Source organism: Etheostoma spectabile, chromosome 9 (genome assembly GCF_008692095.1).
Source record: "Etheostoma spectabile isolate EspeVRDwgs_2016 chromosome 9, UIUC_Espe_1.0, whole genome shotgun sequence".
Classification (NCBI taxonomy): domain Eukaryota; kingdom Metazoa; phylum Chordata; class Actinopteri; order Perciformes; family Percidae; genus Etheostoma; species Etheostoma spectabile.
This window is the reverse complement of record NC_045741.1, coordinates 22152462-22176978: the sequence shown is the minus strand read 5'-3', so window position 1 is coordinate 22176978 and position 24517 is coordinate 22152462. Positions and strand designations below refer to the sequence as shown.

The 24517-nt window shown below is 40.3% G+C and overlaps 1 protein-coding gene and 1 long non-coding RNA gene across 8 annotated transcripts in view; one reads left to right on the top strand and one right to left on the bottom strand.

The window, feature by feature from the left end:
• Positions 1–24517, bottom strand: part of osbpl9 (oxysterol binding protein-like 9) — a 47558-nt gene that overhangs the window by 6950 nt on the left and 16091 nt on the right. For 2 of the 7 annotated variants that reach the window (XM_032526284.1, XM_032526283.1), the window contains exons 5-24: positions 20627–20722; positions 19527–19574; positions 16225–16254; positions 16082–16132; positions 15526–15564; positions 12722–12815; positions 11767–11871; positions 10705–10864; positions 10365–10477; positions 9998–10116; positions 9732–9817; positions 9431–9611; positions 7505–7589; positions 7105–7215; positions 6934–6997; positions 6714–6854; positions 6515–6593; positions 6212–6303; positions 5964–6099; positions 5631–5729 (exon numbers count right to left, since the gene is read on the bottom strand). In XM_032526284.1, the coding sequence (XP_032382175.1) occupies positions 5655–5729; positions 5964–6099; positions 6212–6303; positions 6515–6593; positions 6714–6854; positions 6934–6997; positions 7105–7215; positions 7505–7589; positions 9431–9611; positions 9732–9817; positions 9998–10116; positions 10365–10477; positions 10705–10864; positions 11767–11871; positions 12722–12815; positions 15526–15564; positions 16082–16132; positions 16225–16254; positions 19527–19574; positions 20627–20722 (1905 nt within the window). In that variant the 3' untranslated portion in view covers positions 5631–5654. Of the gene's footprint in view, positions 1–3638; positions 5730–5963; positions 6100–6211; positions 6304–6514; positions 6594–6713; positions 6855–6933; positions 6998–7104; positions 7216–7504; positions 7590–9430; positions 9612–9731; positions 9818–9997; positions 10117–10364; positions 10478–10704; positions 10865–11766; positions 11872–12721; positions 12816–15525; positions 15565–16081; positions 16133–16224; positions 16255–19526; positions 19575–20626; positions 20723–21692; positions 21949–23022; positions 23436–24517 lie in introns of those variants that run through there. The other 5 variants (XM_032526287.1, XM_032526286.1, XM_032526282.1 and 2 more) reach the window with 5 other exon arrangements.
• On the top strand, positions 5497–23632 carry LOC116695813 (uncharacterized). Its single transcript, XR_004333559.1, has 2 exons — positions 5497–5626; positions 23598–23632. It is a non-coding gene; the product is annotated as an uncharacterized LOC116695813 (long non-coding RNA).

Here is a 24517-nt window from a genome sequence, read left to right as displayed (position 1 = left end):
AGCTGGGAAACATTTAAAATCGAAAACAGCATTAATGCAGAACAATGAATAAAGAAACCGCATATCACCACATTAGTTCATAACTAAAGTTCAAGACATTGACTGCATCAAACTACAAAGACATCATATTTACCAAGTGGACTGCCGAGGAGTGAGGACAGGCAGAGGGTGCGGAGCGTATTTATAACGGATGTCACACTGGCTGATGGGAAAAGTTTATCCAACGGCTAGCGCCTCTGCTGGCCATTCGTGCAGTTAAAAAGAAAAGATTAGGTGTATTTTTTTTATTACTTAAATCAGAAACAAATAAAGCGTTTAAAAGTAGTTTGACCATAAATAATACTAACTCAAGGTCCACTTACTCACTGTTTCTGGGGCTTTCAAACCTATAAGACTTAGACTTAGACTTCTCTTTATTAATCCTTTTGGCATGACTCCCGCGAGGAAATTGAAAGTTTCCAGCAGCAGTTTTAGCAAGAATAAATAAATAAAAAATAGATAAAAAAGACAGTATAAAGACAACAAAATAGCAATAATAATAATAAAAACAATAAGAACATTCATCAAATAAACAAAGAAAAGATCAATTATTATTAAAGTGTCAGTGTTTAGTCTAGTGTTAAAGTGATAAAGTGACCAGGTGTGAATTTAAGTCCAGGTGTATGTATGTGTACTGTATGAAGCATGAATGCATGTATGTATGTGTACTGTATGAATGTATGTATGTGTGTATGTATGTATTGTCCTCTCTGCCCTATTTCCTCCTCCCCCCTAGTGAGGAGTTGTACAGTCTGATGGCATGAGGGACAAAGGAGTCCTTGAGTCTGTTGATCCGGCACTTGGGAAGGAGCAGCCTTCCACTGAACCGGCTCCTCTGGGTGCTGATAACGGTGTGCATGGGGTGTACGGTGTGCTGGCATTTTCAGTAATGTCCAGCAGTTTGTCCAATGTCCTCCTCTCTCGCAATACCTACATGGTTCTACCAACGGGGACTTTCAAAAATGTTTCCAATTGTTTGATTCTGATCTTCTACAGATTGTGAACCACATCTCTTCTTTCAGGTATCTTTCCACAGGCCCTGAAAACTGCAGTAACTCAAGCCATCTAGAAAGAAAACCGAGACAAGTCACTAGAGCAACTATAGGCCAATATCAAACCTTCCGTTTTTAAGTAAATCATTGAAAAAGTAGTCTTTCAACAACTCAACCATTCTTGCACTGCACAGTTTTGATACCTTCGTCGGTTTCCGACCCCCACAGCACTGAAACGGCTTCTTGGCAAATCTTTAATGACATCCCTTGAACAAAAGATAAGGCGCAAAATTTCAATCTTAGTTTACTTGATCCAGTGCTCATTGACCGGTCGACCACGACATACTACGAGACCGATTGGAAAACTGCTTTGGCCTTTCTGGCTTAGTACTAAACTGGTTGAATCCTACCTAAAGAATAGGGATTACTTTGTGTCTAAGGTAATTATCAGCTGAGCGTACAATATGACTCGGAGTCCCGCAAGGCTCCATTCTGGCCTCTTCTGTTTAAACATCTACATGCTTCCACTGCTCAGATTATGGAGAAAAACAAAATAAGTTACCATAGTTATGCGGACGACACACTTTACATAACCTTATCGCCAGGGACTATAGTCCAATACAAAACTGACTAAGTGCATCGAACAAATTAACGGCTGGTGCCAGAACTTTCTGAAATAAAATGAAGGAAAACTGAGGTGTTGTTTTGGAGCAAGAGAGGAACGATTAAAGTCTGCGCTCAGCTCAAACAACAATGTTAAACAACAGACAAAGCCAGAAATCTTGGTGTAGTCATGGACTCAGACCTGAACTTAACAGCCACATTAAGACATTACAAAGTCAGCCTACTATCACCTTAAGATATAATCAGGGTTAAAGGACTTATGTGTCCAACAGGATTTGAAAAACTTGTCCATGCCTTTATCTTCAGTAGACTTGACCTGTAACGGGGTCTTACAGGTCTCCCTAAAAAATCAATCAGACAGCTGCGCTGTTCAGAACGCTGCTGCTCGAGTCTCACTAAGACCAAGAGACTGGATCACATCACTCCAGTTCTGACGTCTTTACACTGGCTCCTGTGTCTCAAAGAATTGATTTCAAAGTACTCTTGCTAGTTTATAATCCCTTAACTGTTTAGGTCCAAATATATTGCTGATCTGCTACTACACTATGACCCACCCAGACCTCTCAGGTCCGGGGACGGTCTGCTTTCTGTCCCCAGAGTTCAGAACTAAACAGGTGAAGCACGTTTCAGTGTTCTATGCTCCTCATATCTGAATAAACTCCCAGAAACCTGTAGATCCGCTGCTACTCTCAGTTCTTTTAAATCAAGGCTGAACACCTTCTATTTGATGCTGCCTTTCTTTAAATGACTAATCATTTCTTAATTTCTTATGCTGCTGTAAATTTTTATTCTTGTGTTTATGTTCTTCTTTGTTTTTAACTGTCTATTCATGTGTTTTTACCGGTTTTTAATGCTTGTGATTTTTAACTGTTTTACTTGTGTTTTATCTGTTTAATTGATTTTGTGTAAAGCATTTGAATTGCCTGTTTCTCTGAAATGTGCTATACAAATAAGCTGCCTTGCTTGCCTTGCCTCTGCCACCGCACCAGTGAGTCCGCTTCATGCGACCACAGAGCCGGCCCCCTGATCAGTTATCCAGCCTGTGAGTGTCCTTCTTTGATATGCTGCCCCCCCCCCCCCCCCCCCAGCACACCACAGTGTAGAAGAGGACACTGGTGACCACAGACTGGTAAAACATCCACAGCAGTTTGTTGCAGATGTTAAAGGAGCGCAGTCTCCTCAGGAGGACGCCGGCTCTGTGTCTTCCTGTACAGGTGGCTGCTGTGTGTTGTCCAGTCCAGTTTGCTGTCCAGCCACAGCCCGAGGTATTTGTATGATTGTCTAAGGAAGACTGTGAGATATGGTTGGGGGAAAAAACTATATACTGTATGTGGACCTAGAGTTTAATTTTTATTTTTATTTTTCTTATTCAGTTAAAATTAAATAACCTTAAACAAAACTTTAATCAGTTGACACACTGTAAAATATTTAGTTACAAAATTTAGTAAGCAACAACATAAACATGTTTTATTAAAAATGTAGTCTTTGTTATGCTGAATCAAATGTAACACATCAGATTTTCTGATATGTTATCCTGATGTCTGTGTAAGATTTTACTGATCATACTCACAAAGGCGGAATTTCCAAATTGGCAAAGTTCATCATTAATCGAGCCATCAGATGCCATGGGCCCCAAAAGCCTCCAGGTTTAGTGTGTGTCAATTGTTTTTTAGAAATTGAATTATCTACAAATTGTTTTAAGGAATTATTGCACCATTGCAAGTAAGGCTGGTCCTGTATTATAGCTAATCTTATTCTGTCCATGTGTTGTAGAGGTGACCAGTGTCAAAATCTAATTTGAAGTTTTTGTGTTCACAAATAAAGTTCTTTTTAGATTTCTGTGAACTAACTGACAGCATATAGTACTGGCTGGTTTCTAGACAAAAATATAGTCATGTAGTCTTTCCTCTCTGACCCTGGCACAACGTTTTGAGCAAAGAGACTTGACAATGCTCATCTGAAATAACCATGACAAAAATCTAGAACTCATGAAGATTTAATATTATGCATAAATAAACAGGAAAATCTGATACAATCAATGGTTATAATCAAAATGAGAAAAAAAAAAATAAAAAATACATTTTGATTGCGCTCTATCAGGCGATACTAAAATGTATGGCAAGGCCACGATTCAATATAATTTACAAACACAACATGGAGGAAAAAACGAGGTAAAAAATAAATTTAGCTTGGACGCTGAATTTCCTTTGGCTGGTTTCTAAAGGCATTTTTGTATGCTTTAGCGGATTAAATTCAACAGCTGCAACTAAATGCAGATTTTTCACTTGATCCGCACACAGCATCAGGAATATGATCCCTTCACCAAAATGATTGATTTTAAGACTTAAGTCTTTTAATATTCATTTAAATAAACCAGTTTCATACGGGCCAAATATCTAGAACAGACAATAATCAAATCTTGCATTTTAACCACAAAGATAACAAGGGACTGTTGTGAGCTCACTGCAGCATTGAAAGATATTCTTGTGCGTTTTCAGGTGAAAATTGTTTATTTCTGCATTTCATCCAAATATCATTGCATTTAGATCCAACCTATGTAGCTGATGAGAGAATGAATGATGGTTTCAGAAAGCAGAGGTGTACAGTAGGATTAATATTGCCCTCTATTTGGTTATCTCAAAAAAAAAAAAAACATTGGACAAAAAATTGAGTTCACAAGAAATCTAAACCGGTAGAACACAGTGTGGGCTCATAGTAGGACTATGAAAACAGCATTAGTGTTTCAAAAGTCTACTCTGGTTTCTTGTTTTCACTGTCCTCACCCTCTGAAAACACGTGAACCATCCAGGTGATCTACTCTGAAATCTGTGGGTTTGGAGAGGAAACACAGACAGCCGATGTGCAGAACAAAAAGGGAGACTTTACAGACTTAGTCCTTGCCTTGCATGAACCAGCGATCCAGAAAGACATAAACATGTAAAACACTAATTTGTTCATAAATGCCTTCAGGTAACATGGAAACATGTTTAGACGGTTTTTTGTTCTTTGCCCAGATGAAAGTCCCTTTAGCCTTTTATCTTACATTTTTTGGCATAATGGACACCCAAATTTGTCCTTTGACAGGCAATGTCAATGTTCTCTAGATTGCATATATTCCACACATCTATCACAACTCTCCCAATCAGTGGGTTTAGATGCTATGGCTTATGTAGGGCCTTGCTTCTAGATAAAACTTGAGACACAGAACCATGTGAAGGACCAAATAGGCAGCAAAGTTAACTTAAAATAGGAACAAAACACCAAAAGGGTAAATGGAATGATTCCTAAAGATCAAATTCATATCCTCAAATATTTTTACACTATAGCCAGAAAGAAAAACAAATAAAAAGAGTATTGAAAATAAAAAAAGAATATATATGTATATATCCATCATATGTATATCTATATATAAACAACAGTTACAACTAGTTGCAGACAAGCAGAGAATTTCTCCCCCACCCCTTTAAGATTCATCCCTTCCACTGTTATAAGGCTGTCAGACTCACGGAGGGGGCAGCAGCTTTCTTTTTTAAATCACCAGATTCCCTGAGATGTGGAGCGCCGGTTTATTTGTCAAGGTTTATTTGATTTCAACACCCCCCCACCAAAAAAACAAAACAGTAATGTTTGTGTAAGGAAATGAGTGCTGCCCATGAAGGGTGTGGTCGTGGAGCTGATGGATAGAGTTGAGAAGTGTCGACCTCCCGTCTCCACTCTGCACTCCCGACTCTCGTGCTGGCGGGAATTGGTGCCCCGAATAAAAAGAGGAACTTAACTAGTTTTCATGTTACATCTCAGATGCTTTTTCGTTTGATTTCATTCATTTCCATATTGTTGTTTTACAGTCAAACGCAAAGCTGTGTACATATTCAATCATTAGTCAGTCATTCCAAGGCTTGGAAAAGAAGTGGTTTTGCAAAAGAGTTCTTATGAAGACTCTGTTGTGTGTGCAGTTCATTATGCATATGTATGTTATGTGTATCAGAGTATGTGTAGTCCTCAGTGCCTCTGAGGGACTAATCTCTTTAATAGAGGCTCATCGTAGACCCAGCACTCCCCGTCCTCGTGAAATAGCTGCAGAAACACAAGCAATAACATTTCTTACACTCAAATATTTGAAATTGACCATAAAATAAAACTGCATGATTCAATTTATGTTTGCTCATTTTACCCCATTCTGTTGTATACAGATTCAGTCATTTTACAGGTGAGAAGATGCATGTTACTGTTTCAACGTTTTGGTGAGCGTGTAGTCTATTACCACACAGTTTGAGTTCTTTCTAGAAGTTGAAGAACCGACAGTCTCACCCTGGTCTCCCACTGCTGCTCGTTCTCCTTCCTCTCTCTGGCTTCGGCTCTCTGTTTCTCCTCCAGCCGGTGTTTGGCTTCTGTTGCTGCATCAATGTCCCTCTGCTTCAGGTTCAGGGTCACATCTCTCCACAATCTGGCGAATTGAAGGTGGGAAAAGACAGTTTGTTTCTGACTGAAGGACTTTCTTTCTGGATCTTAGGTTCCTTGATATGCAAGTCTTTCTAGAAAACAGTTTAATTTCTCACCTTCGGGACTCATAGTCGAGCTGGTCTTCCAGCTTTCTCACCTTCTTCTTAATGATGCCTATCCTCCTAGTGTCTATAAACACTGTGTTCTCCTAGAAAAGCACACAAAACACATTTATTCATGTTGATTTGCTCCTACCTTTAGTAGTTATTCCCCAGTGTAATACTTGACTACATTTTGTTTTGTTTCAGCTAATAAATGATGACTAACTTGCCCTAGGTAATTATTGTCTAATTTGATATGTACCCACCCCGCAGTGAATAAGAAAAGAAAAATGGAAATAAAAAGAGATAAAGACTCACTCCAGTTGCCCACTTGGCATACATCACTCCATTCCACTCTCCTTCAATGGAGCAGAAAGACTTCTTATCGTTAGGTGAACTGAAAGAGAAATCAAAACAGAATTGTGGTATATGTTAATAAAAAGGTCAGAGTCTTTTATCCATAGTCAGTCTTTGAAGTGTGATTTAAATTTGTATTGTGCTAACGTTTTCCTCTTACAAAATCTCAGCAGTGATCCTGTGCTTTTTTCCTCCATAGAAGGGTTTGGTGTGGAACACGATGTTAGCACTGTAGCCCGACTTGGAGCAGGAGATGTTGCACTCCCCACCCAGCTCCACCCACGGCACGGTCAGAATCGACCTGAACAGACAAACTCAGTTCAGTGACGCACAGAAAATAATAACCAGAGAGATGTAATAAAGTGCTGACACGCACGCACCTGCCATATCCGTTAGGGAAGGTGAGGATGTAATGTTCATCATGCTCCAAACACGACACGCAACCTGAAACAAGACCAGCAAATAATTATCACAACTACACAAAGCTGTGACACTAAAGTGTGTACAAAATCATCGTATTTTGGAGTATATGAAGCAGCGCTCTTAAGTACCTTGGCCAATATTGTGGACACCTATGGACATGCCTAAGAACTTCGACTTAGTCCAGATGTGAGCGTTGAACTGGATCTTCTTATTTAAACATTCTGCGTAGAATGCAGAAACTACAGAAACAAGAGAGGAAATACTCGATTGTAGACAAATAGCAACGTCTTAGTCCAGAAAATGAAGAAAACAAGCAAGCATGTGATCAACAGCATATATATTTTTCTTTATACCATTTTATGGCCCCTAAAAAGGTAATGACAAAAAAAAAAAAAAAAAAAAATCATCAGTAGCTTTGTTATCTACTACTTATCAAAAATTATCAGTCAGTGGCAGTTTTCCTGACACAACATGTCATAGGATTTTAGCAGTGCTGTGTGATCACTGAGCAGAAGGTTGGACACTCACTGGGGGGGTGGTGAGAGACCTGCTCTGCCACAAAACACACACTGTTGGACGAAGACCACGGTACTGGACCTTCTGATACTGTCTCCTGGAGGGTGGAGGACAGGAAAGGGAGTCAGAAAAGACAAGTTTTTCCATGCTACAATATGTAAAACTGATTAATTGTAGTGATTTTGTAAACCTTAAAATGAAAGGTATGGTGCATTTAGAAAAGTACATAAAAAGGAAAACAAGACCGAAGTTTGTTCCGTTCACTGTTTTCAAAAAGGTACTTAAAGTGGGGAGAACAAGTATTTGATACACTGCCAATTTTGAAGTTTTTTTTTTTAACTTATGAAGCATGTAGAAGTCTGTAATTTTTTTTTTTTTTTAATCATAGGTACACTTCAACTGTGAGAGATGGAATCTAAATAAAAAAAAACAGAAAATCACATTGTATGATTTTTAAATAATTAACTTGCATTTTATTGCATGACATAAGTATTTGATTACCTACCAACCAGTAAGAATTTGGGCTCTCACAGACCGGTTACTTTTTCTTTAAGAAGCCTTCCTGTTCTCCACTCATTACCTGTATTACCTGTATTACCTGAACCTGTTTGAACTTGTTACCTGTATAAAAGACACCTGTCCACACACTCATTCAAACAAACTCTAACCATTAGTAACACCCTACACTGTCATAGACTAAAATCCTGCTCAAGCCAACGCTGGTCCAGGCCCTTCTAAAGTTTGCCAGTGACCATCCAGATGATCCAGAGGAGGAATGGGAGAAGAGCATGTGGTCTGATGAGACAAAAATAGAGCTTTTTGGTCTAAAATCCACTTGTCTTGTTTGGAGGAAGAATAAGGTGGAGTACAACCCCAAGAACACCATCCCAACTGTAAAGCATGGAGGTGGAAACATTTTGAGGATGCTTTTCTGCAAAGGGGACAGGGCGACTGCACTGAATTGAGGGGAGGAAGGATGGGGCCATGTATCGCGAGATCTTGGCCAACAGCCTCCTTCCCTCAGTAAGAGCATTGAAGATGGGTCGTGGCCATAGACTATCTGTGTGTGTGTGTGTGTGTGTGTGTATATATATATATATATATATATATATATATATATAAAACGGTCTATGGTCGTGGCTAGATGTTACAGCATGACAACAACCTGAAACACACAGCCACGGCTCCCTAAGAAGCATCTCAAGGTCCTGGAGTGGCCTAGCCAGTCTCCAGACCCAAACCCCATAGAAAATCTTTGGAGGGAGCTGAAAGTCCGTATTGCCCAGCGACAGCCCTGAAACCTGAAGGTCTGTATGGAGGAGTGGGCCAAAATCCCTGCTGCAGTGTGCAAACCTGTTCAAGAAACTGCAGGAAACATATGATCTCTGTAATTGCAAACAAAGGTTTCTGTACCAAATATTAAGTTCTGCTTTTCAAATGTATCAAATACTTCAAAATACATGCAATAAAATGCAAATTATTAAAAAAAAAAAATCATACAATGTGATTTTCTGGATTTTTGTTTTAGATTCCGTCTCTCACAGTTGAAGTGTACCTATGATAAAAATGACAGACCTCTAAATGCTTTGTAAGTAGGAAAACCGGCAAAATCAGTAGTGTATCAAATACTTGTTCTCCCCACTGTATACTTACAATTCCAGTCAAGTTTATTTGTGTAACCAAATACATTCTCAATCAGCTTAACAGGTCCACAACAGCACTTTTGCCAAACTACACAAATTTATACACAATAAACCCAGCATGAACTAAATATGAACTTTAGTAAGGATATGTAAATGTTGTTACTAGTAACATTAACCTGAACAATTAATTGAAAAATTAAAATGCTAGCTGATTTTATTCCCAGCACAGAAGTTTATTCACATTGTCCACAAATAGTCATGAACCAGCAAGGGCTGCAGAGGCATGTGGTCTCACCGTGTGTGGGGAAGGCTCCTCTGTGTCGCTGGGCAGATCCCAGTGGCAGTAGAAGACTTCTCCCAGGATTGGGTTGTAAGGTTTCTTGGCCACTGAACCTTTCCTCCCTGCATGGAAAGCTGACAGGTACCACTTTACCACGTGAACCATGCGCTCCCGGGCCTCCGGCTGCTCAGCGATACTAGTGGAAGTCACATGAGTGAGTAAAACTACTTCATGTTTTACCATTCCTGAATGTTTGGATATATTTAAATCTCTGTGTGATACAATTGCTTGCACCAATACGAGAGAGGACAATTACCTTACAAATAAGTCGGGATGTGCAAAGAAGTCTGCGTACATTTCTAACAAAGATCTCCTCTCCAGGATGAAGGTAGGCAGTACCACCTGTTAAATATAACAAAGGAGAAAAACTCTATAACTGTTGCTGCGTGGGTTGTTCAAAAGAAAACAGCTTGCACAGATGATGTTAGTGAGTAAAATGATAAGCGAGAGAAATTCAGACTGAATAAGGAGCGTGGAGGGAGCTAGACTCATAACTCAGCAATGTTGGTCAGTGTTCTTTACCTTGGTGAGGTCCATGCCCAAACGAACTTGAGAGAGAAGATGCATGATGACGCTCTTGTGCTCCTCCACAGACTCGCCCTCACCTTCATCATCGCGGTCATCGTGGCTGTCAAACAGGTCTAAAGACAACAGATGAAGACAAGTCTCACATGGCTGTAATAACATTAAGTTATGTAAAGCATCTTTTTTTTTTTACCATTTGATAAAACCAAATGTTATTAAACTTGAAGCTACTGGGATGGTGTGGCTTAAAACTAAAGCACGGGAGTAATAACTCTAATAATATCTCATGTGTTTTATGCATAAAGAGGCACAAAAACAATTGGGAAAAGTTGCTGTATGTGTCTTGTGTGCATTCTGTTTTTACCTGCATCTGTTGTGCCGTTAGACATGGACGAGTTGAGGGACTCGGTGGTGTCTGGTCGTTTCAACGCGCTTGCTTTATTAGTGAGAGACGAGGACGCTTGAGGCCCTGAGGGACTGAGGAGGAGATAGAGGGAACAGAAAGGAGGCAGGAAGCAGGAGAGGTAAGGAGATGGAGAATGAGACGAAGTTCACAGGTAATAATTGTGTTTTAAATTTTTGGATTTTCCATTGCATTTTTCCACCTGACTTGCTAAACGATATAATTACAGTGTTGGTTTCAAACAATAAATTCACTGTATTACAGTGGTGGTTGCAGTGACGCAGAGTGATACTTTACTCACTCTATGCAGTGTTTGGGGGAAGTACTGCTCTGGTAGAACTCGTCAGCATCGTAGAACTCGTCCTCGCTGGAGGAATAGGAGAAGTCTGGCACCGAGTGTGAGAGGAGGGGGATGTGAGCTGGGGAGGCAACGCCGCTGCTGGGGCCTGACTGGCCACTCCCTGAAAAAGGAAAAAAATAAATAAATAAAACATTGCGTTGTGTCAGTGCTATCTTGTAGCGTTTTCTCTTTTCATTTTATGGATCCAATTAATAAGGCTTCTTTATTTATACAGTATACAGTTCATGGTCATATCAACAGTATGTTGTTTAACTAAAACACTCATTTCTGAGCCCGATGCAGCTGGCTGTGTACAGTAACATCAAGCTGTTTTTGAAATAGTGACAGCTTGCTCTGCAGAGCGTATCGACAGTGCTCTCGAGCATACAGCTTGTCTCCTTAGTGCACAGCACTGCATTTTAATACTGCAGCCTCAGCATGAACCTCTGCTTTTCTACTTGGCTCTTTAATTTACTATGTTGGTGGACCAGGCACTCTTGGGTGGAGAAGCATGGTAATAAGTCATGATATTAATACTATTGCTCTTGTGGTTGAGTTATTATTGAATTAGTTTTAGGTTGCTTGCAAATTAAAGGATCTAACAATACATAATACAATTCTAATTAATAACATTCTAAGAAGAACACACACTCCCAGCATTCCAGAACTAGTATGTCAGAAAAAGGCTGAGTACGTCTCACTACATAGTAAGTCAAATACAGTACGCCAAAAATCCCAGAATGTGCTACTGCATTCGGTCTTATTTTACAGTATGCAAGCCTGCGTGCTTTTCTGGCTATTCTGACCCACCATCTTGTGCACAGTATATATGAGCAAGAAGGTCAAAGTTCAAGGTGCAATGTTATGAAGAAGTAGTATGTCTTAAACGTATGCATACTGCATGCGACAGTAAATACTAAAAGTAAAAAGTATGTGATTTGGAATTCAGTGTTCTTTTTCTAAATTGTGTAACAACAAAACCTCCTTCCCTTATAGTGTGATAAGAGTGAAGTAAACTTTCACCTGTGCTGTTGGGAGTTGGGGTCTGCAGACTGCCCATCACCGTGACAATGGGACCAACTGGTAACGTGGAGGGGCGTTGGTCGGATTTACACACCTGAGAAGCGTCTGTAGCAAAAAAGAGAAAGTCGATGATTTAGCACTGAAGCTTCAAAATGAAGCCAAATCGCATTAAAAAACAGCAGCCTGAAGTCTAGAGGGCTGTGAAAATGATCTGAGACAGACGCATTAGTTGTGAGGGGGATTACACAGTCTATTAAGAGACTGAAATTAGGATCGCCCGAGTTGCATGGTTCATTTTCATACCAGTCAAGTCAAAGTCATATGACCAAAATATCCAAAAACTTTAGTCCGATCTTAGTCATGCCATGCAATTCCATTTAGTCAATTATTTTCTGACTAAAATTACATAAAACACAATTACAATACAAGGACAGGAATCGGCTTCAAAAAAGAACAACATTAAAAGATTCATTTAAAGAGAGAATTATTTCTGAAATGGAATTTGATTACATTAACACATGTGTTAATTATAATAGATATCTTGCAACTGGACCCTGCGGTAGATCTTCAACAGCCAGTAACTTAACTAACAAACACTAAATGAATATTTAGTGCATTTATCAATTTATTTACCCTGAATGATCGGTCAATATTGTCATCCCACTGTCATCAATATCGCAGTGGACCAGTAGAATTTAAAATGTCACTGAGTGTTGACTCATTGTAGTCTTTGTCAGCATGTCAGACAACTGTCAGCTTCACCATTATTGGATCCATCAACAGAAGGAGATTAAGGTGTGAACAACAGGGGGAGCTGTTGTCACCCTCTCCGGAAGAAGTTGGGTGTGTAAAGTCTATGAGTGTTTATACAGACGTGTTCACACATCAAGCACATGAAATAAACACAATTGTCCACATGTATATAGGAAATGGTGAGAAGGCAGATGTCTAGTACCTGTGGGTAGTGTGGTCTGTGTTGGCATCGTGGTGTTGACTACAGGAGGGTCCAGAGGGGGTTGGTAGATCCCATCCACTGGGTTTATGGTGCTCTGGAGGAAACAAAGAAAAACAACAGCACATCAGTCACTTGCTGCAACAATAGCACACCCACTTCCCTGCCTGCTTACTAATCTAAAACGTTGTCTTAACAGACAATAAACGTTGAGATAAAAATCCAATACTGCAAAAGAGAGTTTAGCTCTGGATGTTAACATCCACGTACAGTACGACTAACCTATTTTAACCACATCTATAACCTACATGCTAACCACAATGAAACACCATTTCCTGTAACATTCAAGCCAGATGTCAAGGTAAGCTCTCACCCTCAATTGGGCACTAGCTTCAGTTGATGTATTGTTATATATCAGCTTAATGGTATATCTATGCCATAACAAGAACAGTGAAATAAAATATACACCACCCAGCCTGGGCAGATCAATTTCCATTCCCTTCATTTCCTGGAAAGTGTTTCCAGGTGTGATTAATCAAATCAACATAAAACCAATGACACCGCAGTAGTTTTACACAATAACCAACAGCACATCTGAGCAACCTTTCAGTCCAGAAAGCAGTTAATTAACCCCACTGGGCTAAAGACTAAATCCGTAACATGTTTAACTCTATGGCTCTTAATTTCCCTGTTGTAAAAACCAGCAGGGACGTTCTTTTCTGCAGTGGCCTGCCCTCATCAGTGCCACCTAAACAGTATGTGTCCATGCATATAAATATTGGCAAAAACACGTTGGCGCACACACGCATAAAAAGCAGCCTGTTGGCTCGATGTAATGGGGTCACAGGCACCAACGACCCAACTGACAGAAACACAGATGACAACACGTGCCACAGCAAAATCATATCAACTCTTATTCTTCGATAACTTACCCTTAGGGATCTTGGTGCACTGAAATTAGATCAAGTCAATAAGATGCATTATCCTATCACTCAAAACTTGATCTGTAATCTGTGATTTGTACAGGTTTTTGTTTCAGGAGAAGTTTTAAACAAGTCATTTAAAATCAACAGGACCAGGCAGTGAGTCAGAACATGACCCGACACAAGGCTGTGTGAGTACAGAAGCTGGTGTAAGTATCACAGTTGGACTAGAATACCAGGACGTAGACAATAGGCATCCACAATCCCATGGTGCAACACTTGAGTATGTTACAAAATACACTGACAAGTTGGCTTTAGGCACTGTGTCATCATGATCGATGTATTTTCTTTTTTAGTGAGGGTAATATTAATGGAGAAGGTAGCTCGAGCAGCAAAGCAAACCTAAACTAATCATACCACATCAATTATTTTGACAGATAACTACCAAACAGGGTTCTGGTGCACTGTGCTCAGTTTAAATGATTTCTGCACTTTACGGCAATTCCCCTGATGGTGCAGCGCTTGACTAGGTCAATCAAACACGCTGCTGGTGGTTTAAGTCTAGTGCATCTGTTGCTCCACATTATTGGCATACAGGCAACACGACAGACATTTAGAAGTTCTATATCTGCAAAGATATATTTAGCACAAAGCTTATGGCATATAAAAATGTCCATTTAAATGTTTAGACAGAGTATATGCTGTGCTCTTTATGCTATGTAATACTGCCCTTAATGACTGAGATTAAGTCAGCTATAAGAGCAGTGCAAGCCTATGAGCTGTACAGTCCCCTGTGAGATTCTTGCCTTAAGGATCACACTGGAATTTTTCCATGCATTAGTCCATTACCAACAAACCATTCATATTTTCCAAAGCATACTGAAAGGTTTGAGATTGATTTTCTACCTTGCAGTTACCCAATGGGTTTTCTTCTCTGTAGAGTGGTCTAAGTTCTCAGTACTTATGTTTCATTTGCCCTGCCCAGTCCTCACTTTTCTTGCATTATACACTCCACCTCCCTCCTGCTTTCATTCCTTCTCGACCACTTCCCCAACCTTTGCATTGGTATAAAACTCAACCTGTACTATAGATATGTAACCCATCACAGTTTGGTTCATTTATTTAGTTTCATTTATTTATAAGCATTAGATTGCATGGCATGTGAGCCAGAACTATTTGAAAACAATTCCTTTTTGGCTGAAAGCATGGGTGCCAAGGTCAGAGTCACAGTTATTTAAAATAAAGAAGACTACATGTTTACCGTGATGGGTTTTCAATTTGATCCATGTTCTAATGCAGGTTTTGTGATTTGTGGTAAAAACATGCAAAACTCCCGGTATGACCCCTGAAATGAAGACATGGCACCTGCAGAGCCAGTAAAGTTCTCTCTGGATGGATTTCTGACTGTAAGTAACTGATGGTTCAATAAGCATGCAGTGTGTACATGATAAATCAAATGATGAATTAGACGTTTCTAATTAGAGGGTGAAGTGATATGCAACATTCTGTTACAGGCATGCAAACACACGCACACGCGCACACACACATACACACAGTCTAAGGCATACATACTCTGCAGCAATGTTCATTTTCTGGATTAAAAGTTTGTACACACATTCGCATTTGTATGGGAAACAAATAGTTCCCAACCATTACTAAAACAATTTACATCTGAGATGAAATCAGAAAATTATATACTAAATCAACAGGATAGTTATGGAAAACATAAGGCTAAAGAGTTTGAGGTATCTACAAATTAGACAGCATGCACTAAAGGTCTGATTTATCTGATTTTCTACAGTGGAGAGTAAATTAGGCAAGAAAAGAAAGTTAGCAGTTTGTTTGATTTGAATTTTTGTCATGGACGGAGAATGTCAAACTTACTATAAGTCCGTTTGCGTGTTGCTGTTCGTTACTTTGGTCCTTAAAATTTTGAGAAGACAATGTTAGACTACTTGTGGTAGGAAGGTTGAAGAGTCATTTCATAAAGCATCCTTAGCATATGCTGTGTGGAGAGCGATGGAATCCATGCCTCTCATTATAACATGGAGCTATAATATTCACCAATTTGCCACATGCAGTAATCCTTTCATCACGCGTTAAAATCCTCCCATCATTTCTTTCAGTACCAATAACAGGATTACTCTACCATGCCGATCTGTAATCTACACGTTTACTGGAATGAGTAAAAGTGTTCCAAGTTTTAAAAAAAAGCTAAGTTTCACCTAACAACCACATGAAGCAGAGATGATGGCTTCATTTCCTTTTCAAGGGCTGAACAGAACATGTGATGAAACGAATACCAGGCTACACCCTCATCAACCAGGGACCCAGATAGTAACTGTAAGCAGGGAACCACCCCAGAGACACACAAGAACAATGATTATGGTGAAGTAGCAGAGCAAACTATAGACAAATTAATCAAACATATTGTGTTTACCTTGGCGATTTGCAGCAGTACAATACAGTGCTTGATGGACTCTACCATGCTCTGAAAAAAAAAGACAGAAAGGGAGCTCAATAATTAGGAACTGACTTGCAAACTGAAAGACAGGAAGGAAAATGTGTTAAGTTCTGACTTACACAAGTAGTCTCCTTCAAATTTTCAATTTTCTGTAAAATGAAAAGAAAACAGGCTCTTAAAACAGTAAATCAAAAAACAAATACAAAGTTCAAAAACACAAGTGCTGACACTACCAGTTTGTCAGTAAATACAGCACAACAAGTAGATAACATTGAGGTAATGACGTCTTAACTTAATACAGCAACTTTTTTGTTCTTTGGAAATCTACGGGACAATTTGCCATAATGAAGAGATTGGTGAAGTCACAGTGACAAACAAATCAAGGTGACCAAAAGCCAGAGATTAATCTCAGGGAGGAATCACACAGCTGTCGGTGAAAACCTGAGACACTGAAACTGAACTGTTTCCCCCAACAACAATAAACACCTCTGACTTAACAACTTAAAACTAAAATGTTGAGTCAAAAAATATAACTTGTGTTTTGGACTGAATGGAAAAAAAAGGCAGAAAAAGAAATATTAACCCAAAACCAATAATAAGTCATTATAGTATAATGGTTCTAACAATGGTCCCTCAATTACATACATTTTTATTTTTGTTAATACACAAGGATGGCCTCTTGTTCATCAGCTAATGTTGATACCCTTAATGTTCCATATTTAGCTACAGAGCTAACTGTGCCAGTTCGTTAGTCAATTCATTATTCTACAGAAAACAAACCAGTGACTATTCTGATAAATAATAATGCATTTGCTGATTTGTGCTGTTTAATATAATTGTAAAACTGAATATCTTTCGGTTTAAGCCGGCTGCTCCGACAAAACAAGACATCTGAAGACGTCATATAAAGAAGCCAAGCCGGAGGAGACAAGGACTGGGCAGATGAGCTGAATCTGTTTTTTAACAGATTGACTCTGCCTCCTGCCCTCCTCTTCACACCCCCCAGCCCCCTCTTTCACACCTCCCCTGGCCTTCTCCTCCCCCCCTCCCCTCCTCAGCCTGCCACTTCAACGACCCGCATCAGCAATGAACCCACCAGCCCGTCCTCCCCCTCTCCCCACTCATCAGTTCACCACCCCCTCTCCCCCTCCCTGAGACCTCACCTCCTACCATCCACACACCCCAGTCATCCTCCACCACTTCTCCATAACAGATGATCAGGTGAGAAGTCAACTGAAGAAGCTCAAGGCAAGGAAGGCCCGGGCCCGGACGGCATCAGTCCAAGTCTCCTCAGGGACGTGGCTGACCAGCTCTGTGGTGTGTTCGGCACTTATTCAACCTGAGCCTGAGCCTGGAGAAGGTCCAGCCCTGTGGAAGACCTCCTGTGTGGTCCCGGTTCCAAAGTCACCGCGACCCAAGGAGCCAAACCTTCAGGCCTGTTGCCCTGACTTCTACCGATTAAGACCATGGAGAGGATCATTGCGTCACCTGCGACCCTGGTGGGCACACAGCTGGACCCCTGCAGTTTGCTTACAGCCTGGGATTGGAGTGGACGACGCAGTGATCTACCTGCGCACAGATCGCTGCTTCACCTGGAGGACAGCGGGAGCACTGTGAGAGTCATGTTCTTCGACTTCTCCAGTGCTTTTAACACCATCCAGCCTTCGCTCCTCAGAGTGAAGATGGAGAGTGCCGGAGTGGACCAACATCTGGCTGATGGACTACGGATACCTCACCAACAGACCACAGTATGTGAGGCTCCATCACTGTGTGTCTGACGTGGTGCACTGCAGCACAGTGCCCCTAGGGTCGGTGCTCTCCCCCTTCCTTTTCACCCTTACACCTCGGACTTCACACACAACACCACCCTGCCACATCCAGAAGTTCTCTGATGACACAGCGTGTTGGTTGTGTCTCTGAGGGGACGATCTGGAATACAGGTCGGTTATCAAGGACTTTGTCAGCTGGTGTGAGCTCAACCAGCTTCAGCTTAACACCAGCAAGACAAAGGGATGATAGTTGACTTCAGGAGGAAAACATCCCCCTTCTCACCGGTGAGCATCCAGGGATTGGACATTGATGTAGTGGAGAGCTACAAATTCCTGGGTGTTCACCTAAACATAAAACTGAACTGGACTGATAACACCCAAGCACTCTACAAGAAGGGCCAGAGTCGCCTCCATCTGCTGAGGAGACTCAGGTCTGGAGTGTGTAGGACTCTCCTCAGGACTCTATGACTCTGTGGTGGCCTCTGCCATCCTCTACGCTGTGGTCTGCTGGAGGGGGGCAGCTCGGACCGGGACAGGAGCAGACTCAATAGACTGATCCGGAGAGCGAGCTCTGTCCTGGACTGTCCTCTGGACCCCATAGAGGAAGTAGGGGAGAGGAGGATGTTAGCCAAGCTGACATCCATCGGACAACACCTCACCCCCTACTGACACTGTGGGGTCCTGAGCAGCTCCTTCAGCAGCAGACTGATCACACCACGGTGTAAGAGGAGAGGTACCGCAGGTCCTTCATCCCGGCCGCGTCAGACTCTACAACACCTGCCTACCTGATAGTGTTGTAGTTTCTGTTCCTGTTTTTCTCCATCTACATCACACACTTTCTGTTTATCTTTAAAATTGGTATTTATATTTATTACAAGTACTTACTTTTCAATACTTATGGTCTCAGGTTAATAATTTAAATTATGCTACGACCTCTTGCTTCTTTGCTTAATACACATTCAACTTAACTTAATTTTTAACGTCACTTACACGCAATATTGTTTCTCTTATCATGGCAACCGCACTTTAAAATCCTTTGTTTGACGGCATTTTACTTACTCAGTCTACATATTTTCATTGTCTATTTCTGCCTGTATTTCTTGCCTTGTATTCTTGCCTTGTATTTCTTTCGTGCTTACTTGTTGGTGTTATGGTTTTTTTCTGTTTTTTTGTGTTGCTGCTATGCTGTACTTGTAACGACAGAATTTCCCCGTCGTGGGATAAATAAAGATCATAATCTAATCTAATCTAATCTAATCTAATCTAAATGGGTATTTTCTTTCCATTTTGAGACATTGTGCAGACAAAATAATTAATCAATAATAAACTTATGATTAGTTGTTTAGTCGTTTTAAACCAATTTTGTTAGTTTTTCAAATACAAAGACAAATTTGTAAATTATTTTCTCAATACAAATGCTGAGAAACAGATCATAATGGACGGTCATTTTTGAACCAATGCAATAACCTTTAAAAATATTCTGACGGCTTAAAACCGACAAGCGACAGATATCAAACATTGTATGATACCACGCTGACAGCTAGAAGCACGTCAGCCTGCTTCTCCTGCTGTTAGCCTTGGCTCTAATGACAGCGAGAACAGCGGACCAGAGAGCCGAGACACGAGGCCAGAGCTGCACTGCTCGTACTCACTGTGCGTGATTCATCCTCTTTGCAGTCCTTGATCTTCTCATCAAACAGCTGTGTGAGAGTGACAGCAAAAAAGAAATGAAAAGGGGTAAAAAAAAAAAAAAAGACATGGAATATTAGCCATGATGGGTACAAAGTACAGCCTGACTGATCTGGGATTTTTGAGACTGATCCCGATTTTAGAGGGGGAAAGTTACCGAAAGGGCTTCCGATATAGTGAGTTTTTGACCTGGAAAGAAAATTGACTTTTTTATATGGATTGTGAACCGATTTCGCACCCATATGACTCTACAAGTTACTGCTTTCTTAAACAAATAACTTTATTAAAGAATATTTAACATTATACATTAAACAATATGTTACATTGCCATACATAATGATTGTCAATAATAAATAAATAAAATATATATATTAAATGACTACAGTATTGAGGTTTATTCAAAGTTCAGTATAAGTCAATTGCTGATAATTTAAATAAAGAACTACGTGATGACATTTCTTCAGCATTGTTTTCTGCATTATAAGTTCTTTAGAATTTTTTTTATATCATTGCACATTCAATAACATAACCGCCGATAGCCTTATGTCTGTGATTTGCCAAAATTTGATCAGCCAACCCATAAATCAGCTGGGCTCTAGTACACAGTCAAATGAGTATTGAAATGAGAAGGTAAATCTGTACAGATGATGCAGCTTGAGATAAGGTGGTGGCAAGTACCTCTGCTTTATTACCATGCCACCACAGATCTTATTTCTGATAACTTCTGCTTAGCAAAGTTGAGGGTGAGATCAGCAAGGAAATACCCAAAGGAAATCAAGGAAATACCCAAATGAAGAGACAAAATAAACAAAGATCATGACAGATTTGAATGCAAGCCATGTATATGATACATATATAGATATAGGGTCAATTACAAGTTGCAATTTGCAATACATTATTATGTGGAAATGTTTTTAAATGTACTGTATTGCCTCAATAGAATAAGCCAAATATGTAAAAATGAGTGTAAAATATTCCTGTATTATATATAGATATATATATATATTTTACATATTCCAGATAAAATAATGATTTCAGTTAGGTGTGCTCCATGGAGTCCTACCTTTAACTGGTCAATCAGAATCTGTAGGTAGGCGTCAGCTTCAGCTAGCTTCTTATCAAAGTCTTGAACGCTCGGAACAAATCCTGTCTCGGCCTCCTGAGGATGGAGAAACAAACCCAGTGAAGCATCAGTGCAGCCTTAACCAAATCCATGTCAAATGCCATGCTAGTATTTGCATATCCAAAGTAAAAATACACAGCCACTATCAATTATATAGGCCATGTAGTCACTTATTATCCATTCTTTAAAAAAAGTAAATAATGATAATAATTAAGGAGCTCGTATCTGTCACCTCCTGGTTAGGTAGGTTTTGTAAACTATCACACAAAATGGAGGACAGAAACATCAACAGTTCAGGAGAATCTTCCAGCAGCGTACTATACTAGGGGAGATATGAATACTATTGTTTAAAGGCTAGCGAGCATAAAAGGCCAGCAGGTCTGTCTGTCTGCCTGACTGTAGAGCAACAAATTTCAGGAATCAACTAAACTGAATCAAGGAATCATATGTGTAAATAGGTTGAAGTGCACTCAAAGTCATTGTTTGTTCATTAGCTTGACTTAATAGCTCTATCAGAATCAGAAACACAGACTCCACACAGAAACTCAGGCACAGACAACTGCAGTAGATAAAAGCCATTAAAAAGGTAATTACTAGACTATAGGCAGGACAGACGTGACTGGGCATTTGTCTCTATCGGTCTGAGCTCACCCAACCACGAACAACCTAGCTGGCTGTGACACGAAACTGAAAACAGGAAAACGAGCAGATAAATATACACACAGACAAGATGTGCTTTAAAAAAAAGAAAAATCAAATCACCCCATATTAAATGCTGGAGCCTGTCAATAGCAAGGACACTCAGCATCAATGACACACTCAGAAACACAATAACACCTTTATGCCAAGCCAGACAAATCAGTAAGATAACTAACAGAGCGTGTCAGTAGTTACTCTGACATGGAAAAACACAGAACACCTCCTGCATGAAAAAACAGAGAGAGTAATAGTAAAGCTGATGACAGTTTCTTGTTAGTCCTGTTAGTAAATCAAGCGCTTATCAAACCGTGTTGGGTGCTAGCACTGCATTGGATTCTTTGTGCCGCCAAGTCTTGGTGTGTCCTGAGTTTGTGAGGGCTTTTCTTCCTGCAAAAGACGACCTCACAGGAAAGTGAAGAAAAGCCATTAACAGCCAAATGCTGTCAGTAGCCTGAGAACTGCCAAAGTTTTAACTGTAAAAACATTCTAGCTTTATAGAGAACAAAGTCCTAACTCAGCAGTCGTGAAGTCTGCAGTTAAGTAGCATTACTTCCTCAAAGGATCAAAGGTCCTTTTATTGTTGACTGCAAAATATAGCTGGCCAGATGGGGGCCTGAGCAAAAGTAAAACATTTCTGATGCAGATGTGAATGTGCATGGATTGGCACAGTCATTGCAGGGAGAGCAACTTCCCCTGTCTGCGTTCTCACACTACACTGAAAAATCCCTCCAGGATCATCAGGAAAAGAGCTGCCATCTTTCTGGTAAGGGATTACAGCATAATCATTTTTACTTTTAAGCAAGTCAACAAAACACTACATTCAGAGGAATGCCAAAAGATGATGTAAATACAGAGAGTGGACTACCTTTGTTGCAATTTTTTTTATCTTAAAATTACCCAATGAAGTGTTCACTCATCATGACCCCCCCCCTATTTACTGTCGGGATTAATGCCATGCATTTTGCTCCCACACAATAGTATTTACAAAATACCAGAAACACAAATGTAAGAGTTTAATCAAAACCTTTATGCATCTAAAAGGTCTTGTATGGTAGACTATATTTACTTATACAGGTATTATACCATACATTAAAATGGTTTGCTTTGTAGGCCTAAATACATACATAAATACATGTGAAAAGAAAGCCTATATGGTGAAAAGAAATAAGACTGAGCCCCTATCATTACGTAGTCAACAACATCTCATGTTGTGTCAACACACATAATGGAGGGAATGTATTTTTTTTTAACCAGGTCAGATGCAGGTGGTTAACAGCCACTGTACCTACATGTCATGGTGCTCACTTCTTCTCTGATCCTGAAATATTTTCAGATGCCTGCACCTCCAATCCCACTCATTCCTAACACATACACTGTGCATCCAGTGACTGTGACATAGGGGGAATATTTTATAGCAGCCCCTAAAGTCTCACACAGGAACACTCACAAACCTACCCTACCACCCCCGACTTGACCAACAACACTCTTGCACCCTCCCCCTCCCTCCCTCCGGTTTCTGTTTTTCTTTCCACGCAGTGTGACCCACTTTAAAATGTTGTTGTTGCCCCAGCAGCACACTGCAGCCATATAAGTTCTCTATGCTCTGGTGCAGTGTCGTTTGTGTGGGTTTTACTTACTGGATGCCTTGCTTCAATGGACATGCTGCATTAAACCTTGTATATCTCCCCCATCAGGCCATTTAGCTTGACACAAGATTGCTTTCTCTGCCTCCGTTATTCTGTTTTTCTCTCCCTACAGCAACAAACCAGCAGCTCTGGTGAAGTTAGTGTTCTTTCTCCTCCGTACAGATACAGAATCTCCTCCTCTTGCTGTCCACTGCTGTCTGCCAATATATATACGGGTAACTATATCTATACCCGTATACACAGCAGCAACTAGCTGTGCAGTCAGTCTGGCTACAGTACGTTATATCCTTCGGCGGCAGTTATCAGCTGAGCGTTTGGTATGAGGGCAGACAGAGCTGAGTTAATCCAGGACCCTCCCCTGGCAGGAAAGGCACACTTCCTCTCACACGGTCAGAGGAGAAAACACACAAAGCAGCAGCAATTGCTGACAGGGACACGCATTAACTGCCACTCTGATTGGCTGAGGCAGCAGAGGCAGATGTTTGGTTGTTCAAGCAAGCAGGTCCCGGATTGGTTATTGCTGGGTCCCATGATGCTACTACAGCAGCGCGCTATCACTGCATAAGTGTGTGTGTGTGTGTGTGTGTGTGTGTGAGTGTGTGTACACTGAGCAAGCAGGCACATGTAGCACATCGGAGGGATTTGCCACAGAGGGAGGTAGGGCAGAAAAAAGGAAGGGTGGGGGAGAGCAAATGAAATGGTTGGTCATAAGGGTGAAAAGAAAAGATGAGTGGAAAGAGTTGCACATAGATGATGACGATGATGGGAGGGGAACAAGTAGGAAAGTTTGGTTTAGGCAAAGAGAGCAGGAAATAAGGTTGGCCAGAGAAACAACTGGAAGGCAGGAACAGCATGAGAAAGAACTGGCTGCAATAGTCTAAACACTCATTACACAAGACATTATAACCAGACGAAAACATAAAGAGACAAAACAGGCAGCCAGCAGGTCAGCAGTAAATTAACTTTCCAGTTTCCATAAAACTAAGCCTGGTCCCAATACCAGCCCAAAGCAGCCACATATTGCTAAAACATCCTCCATTCATGAATGTCACTAATATTTCCATTTATACCGCCAAGACTTATCATAAACTCTCACCTGCTCTATTGAGCAAAGAAATTAGGTGTGAGAAAGAGCTGATAACATGACCTGAGATGCAAAGGGCCTTTTAAACTTATCATATGGTTGTAGCACAACACATGATTTATAGAATATGTAAAATTGCATGCAATAAAAATCTCACAATGACAGCTTTGATATCTAGACAACTATATCTATACCTGTATACTCTTCAGGTATTACAAATAATAGCATGTTTGCTTATGCAAATCAAAGACAAAATTACTGTAATGTAAAATAAAAGTAATGTAAATATATTACTACACAGATGCTGACATAGGAAGTAGCAGTAGTAGTAGTGGATGAAATAGAAGTAGTAGTGGATGAATTAGATACACCGACAAATAGAAACTTCCATATTTACACACA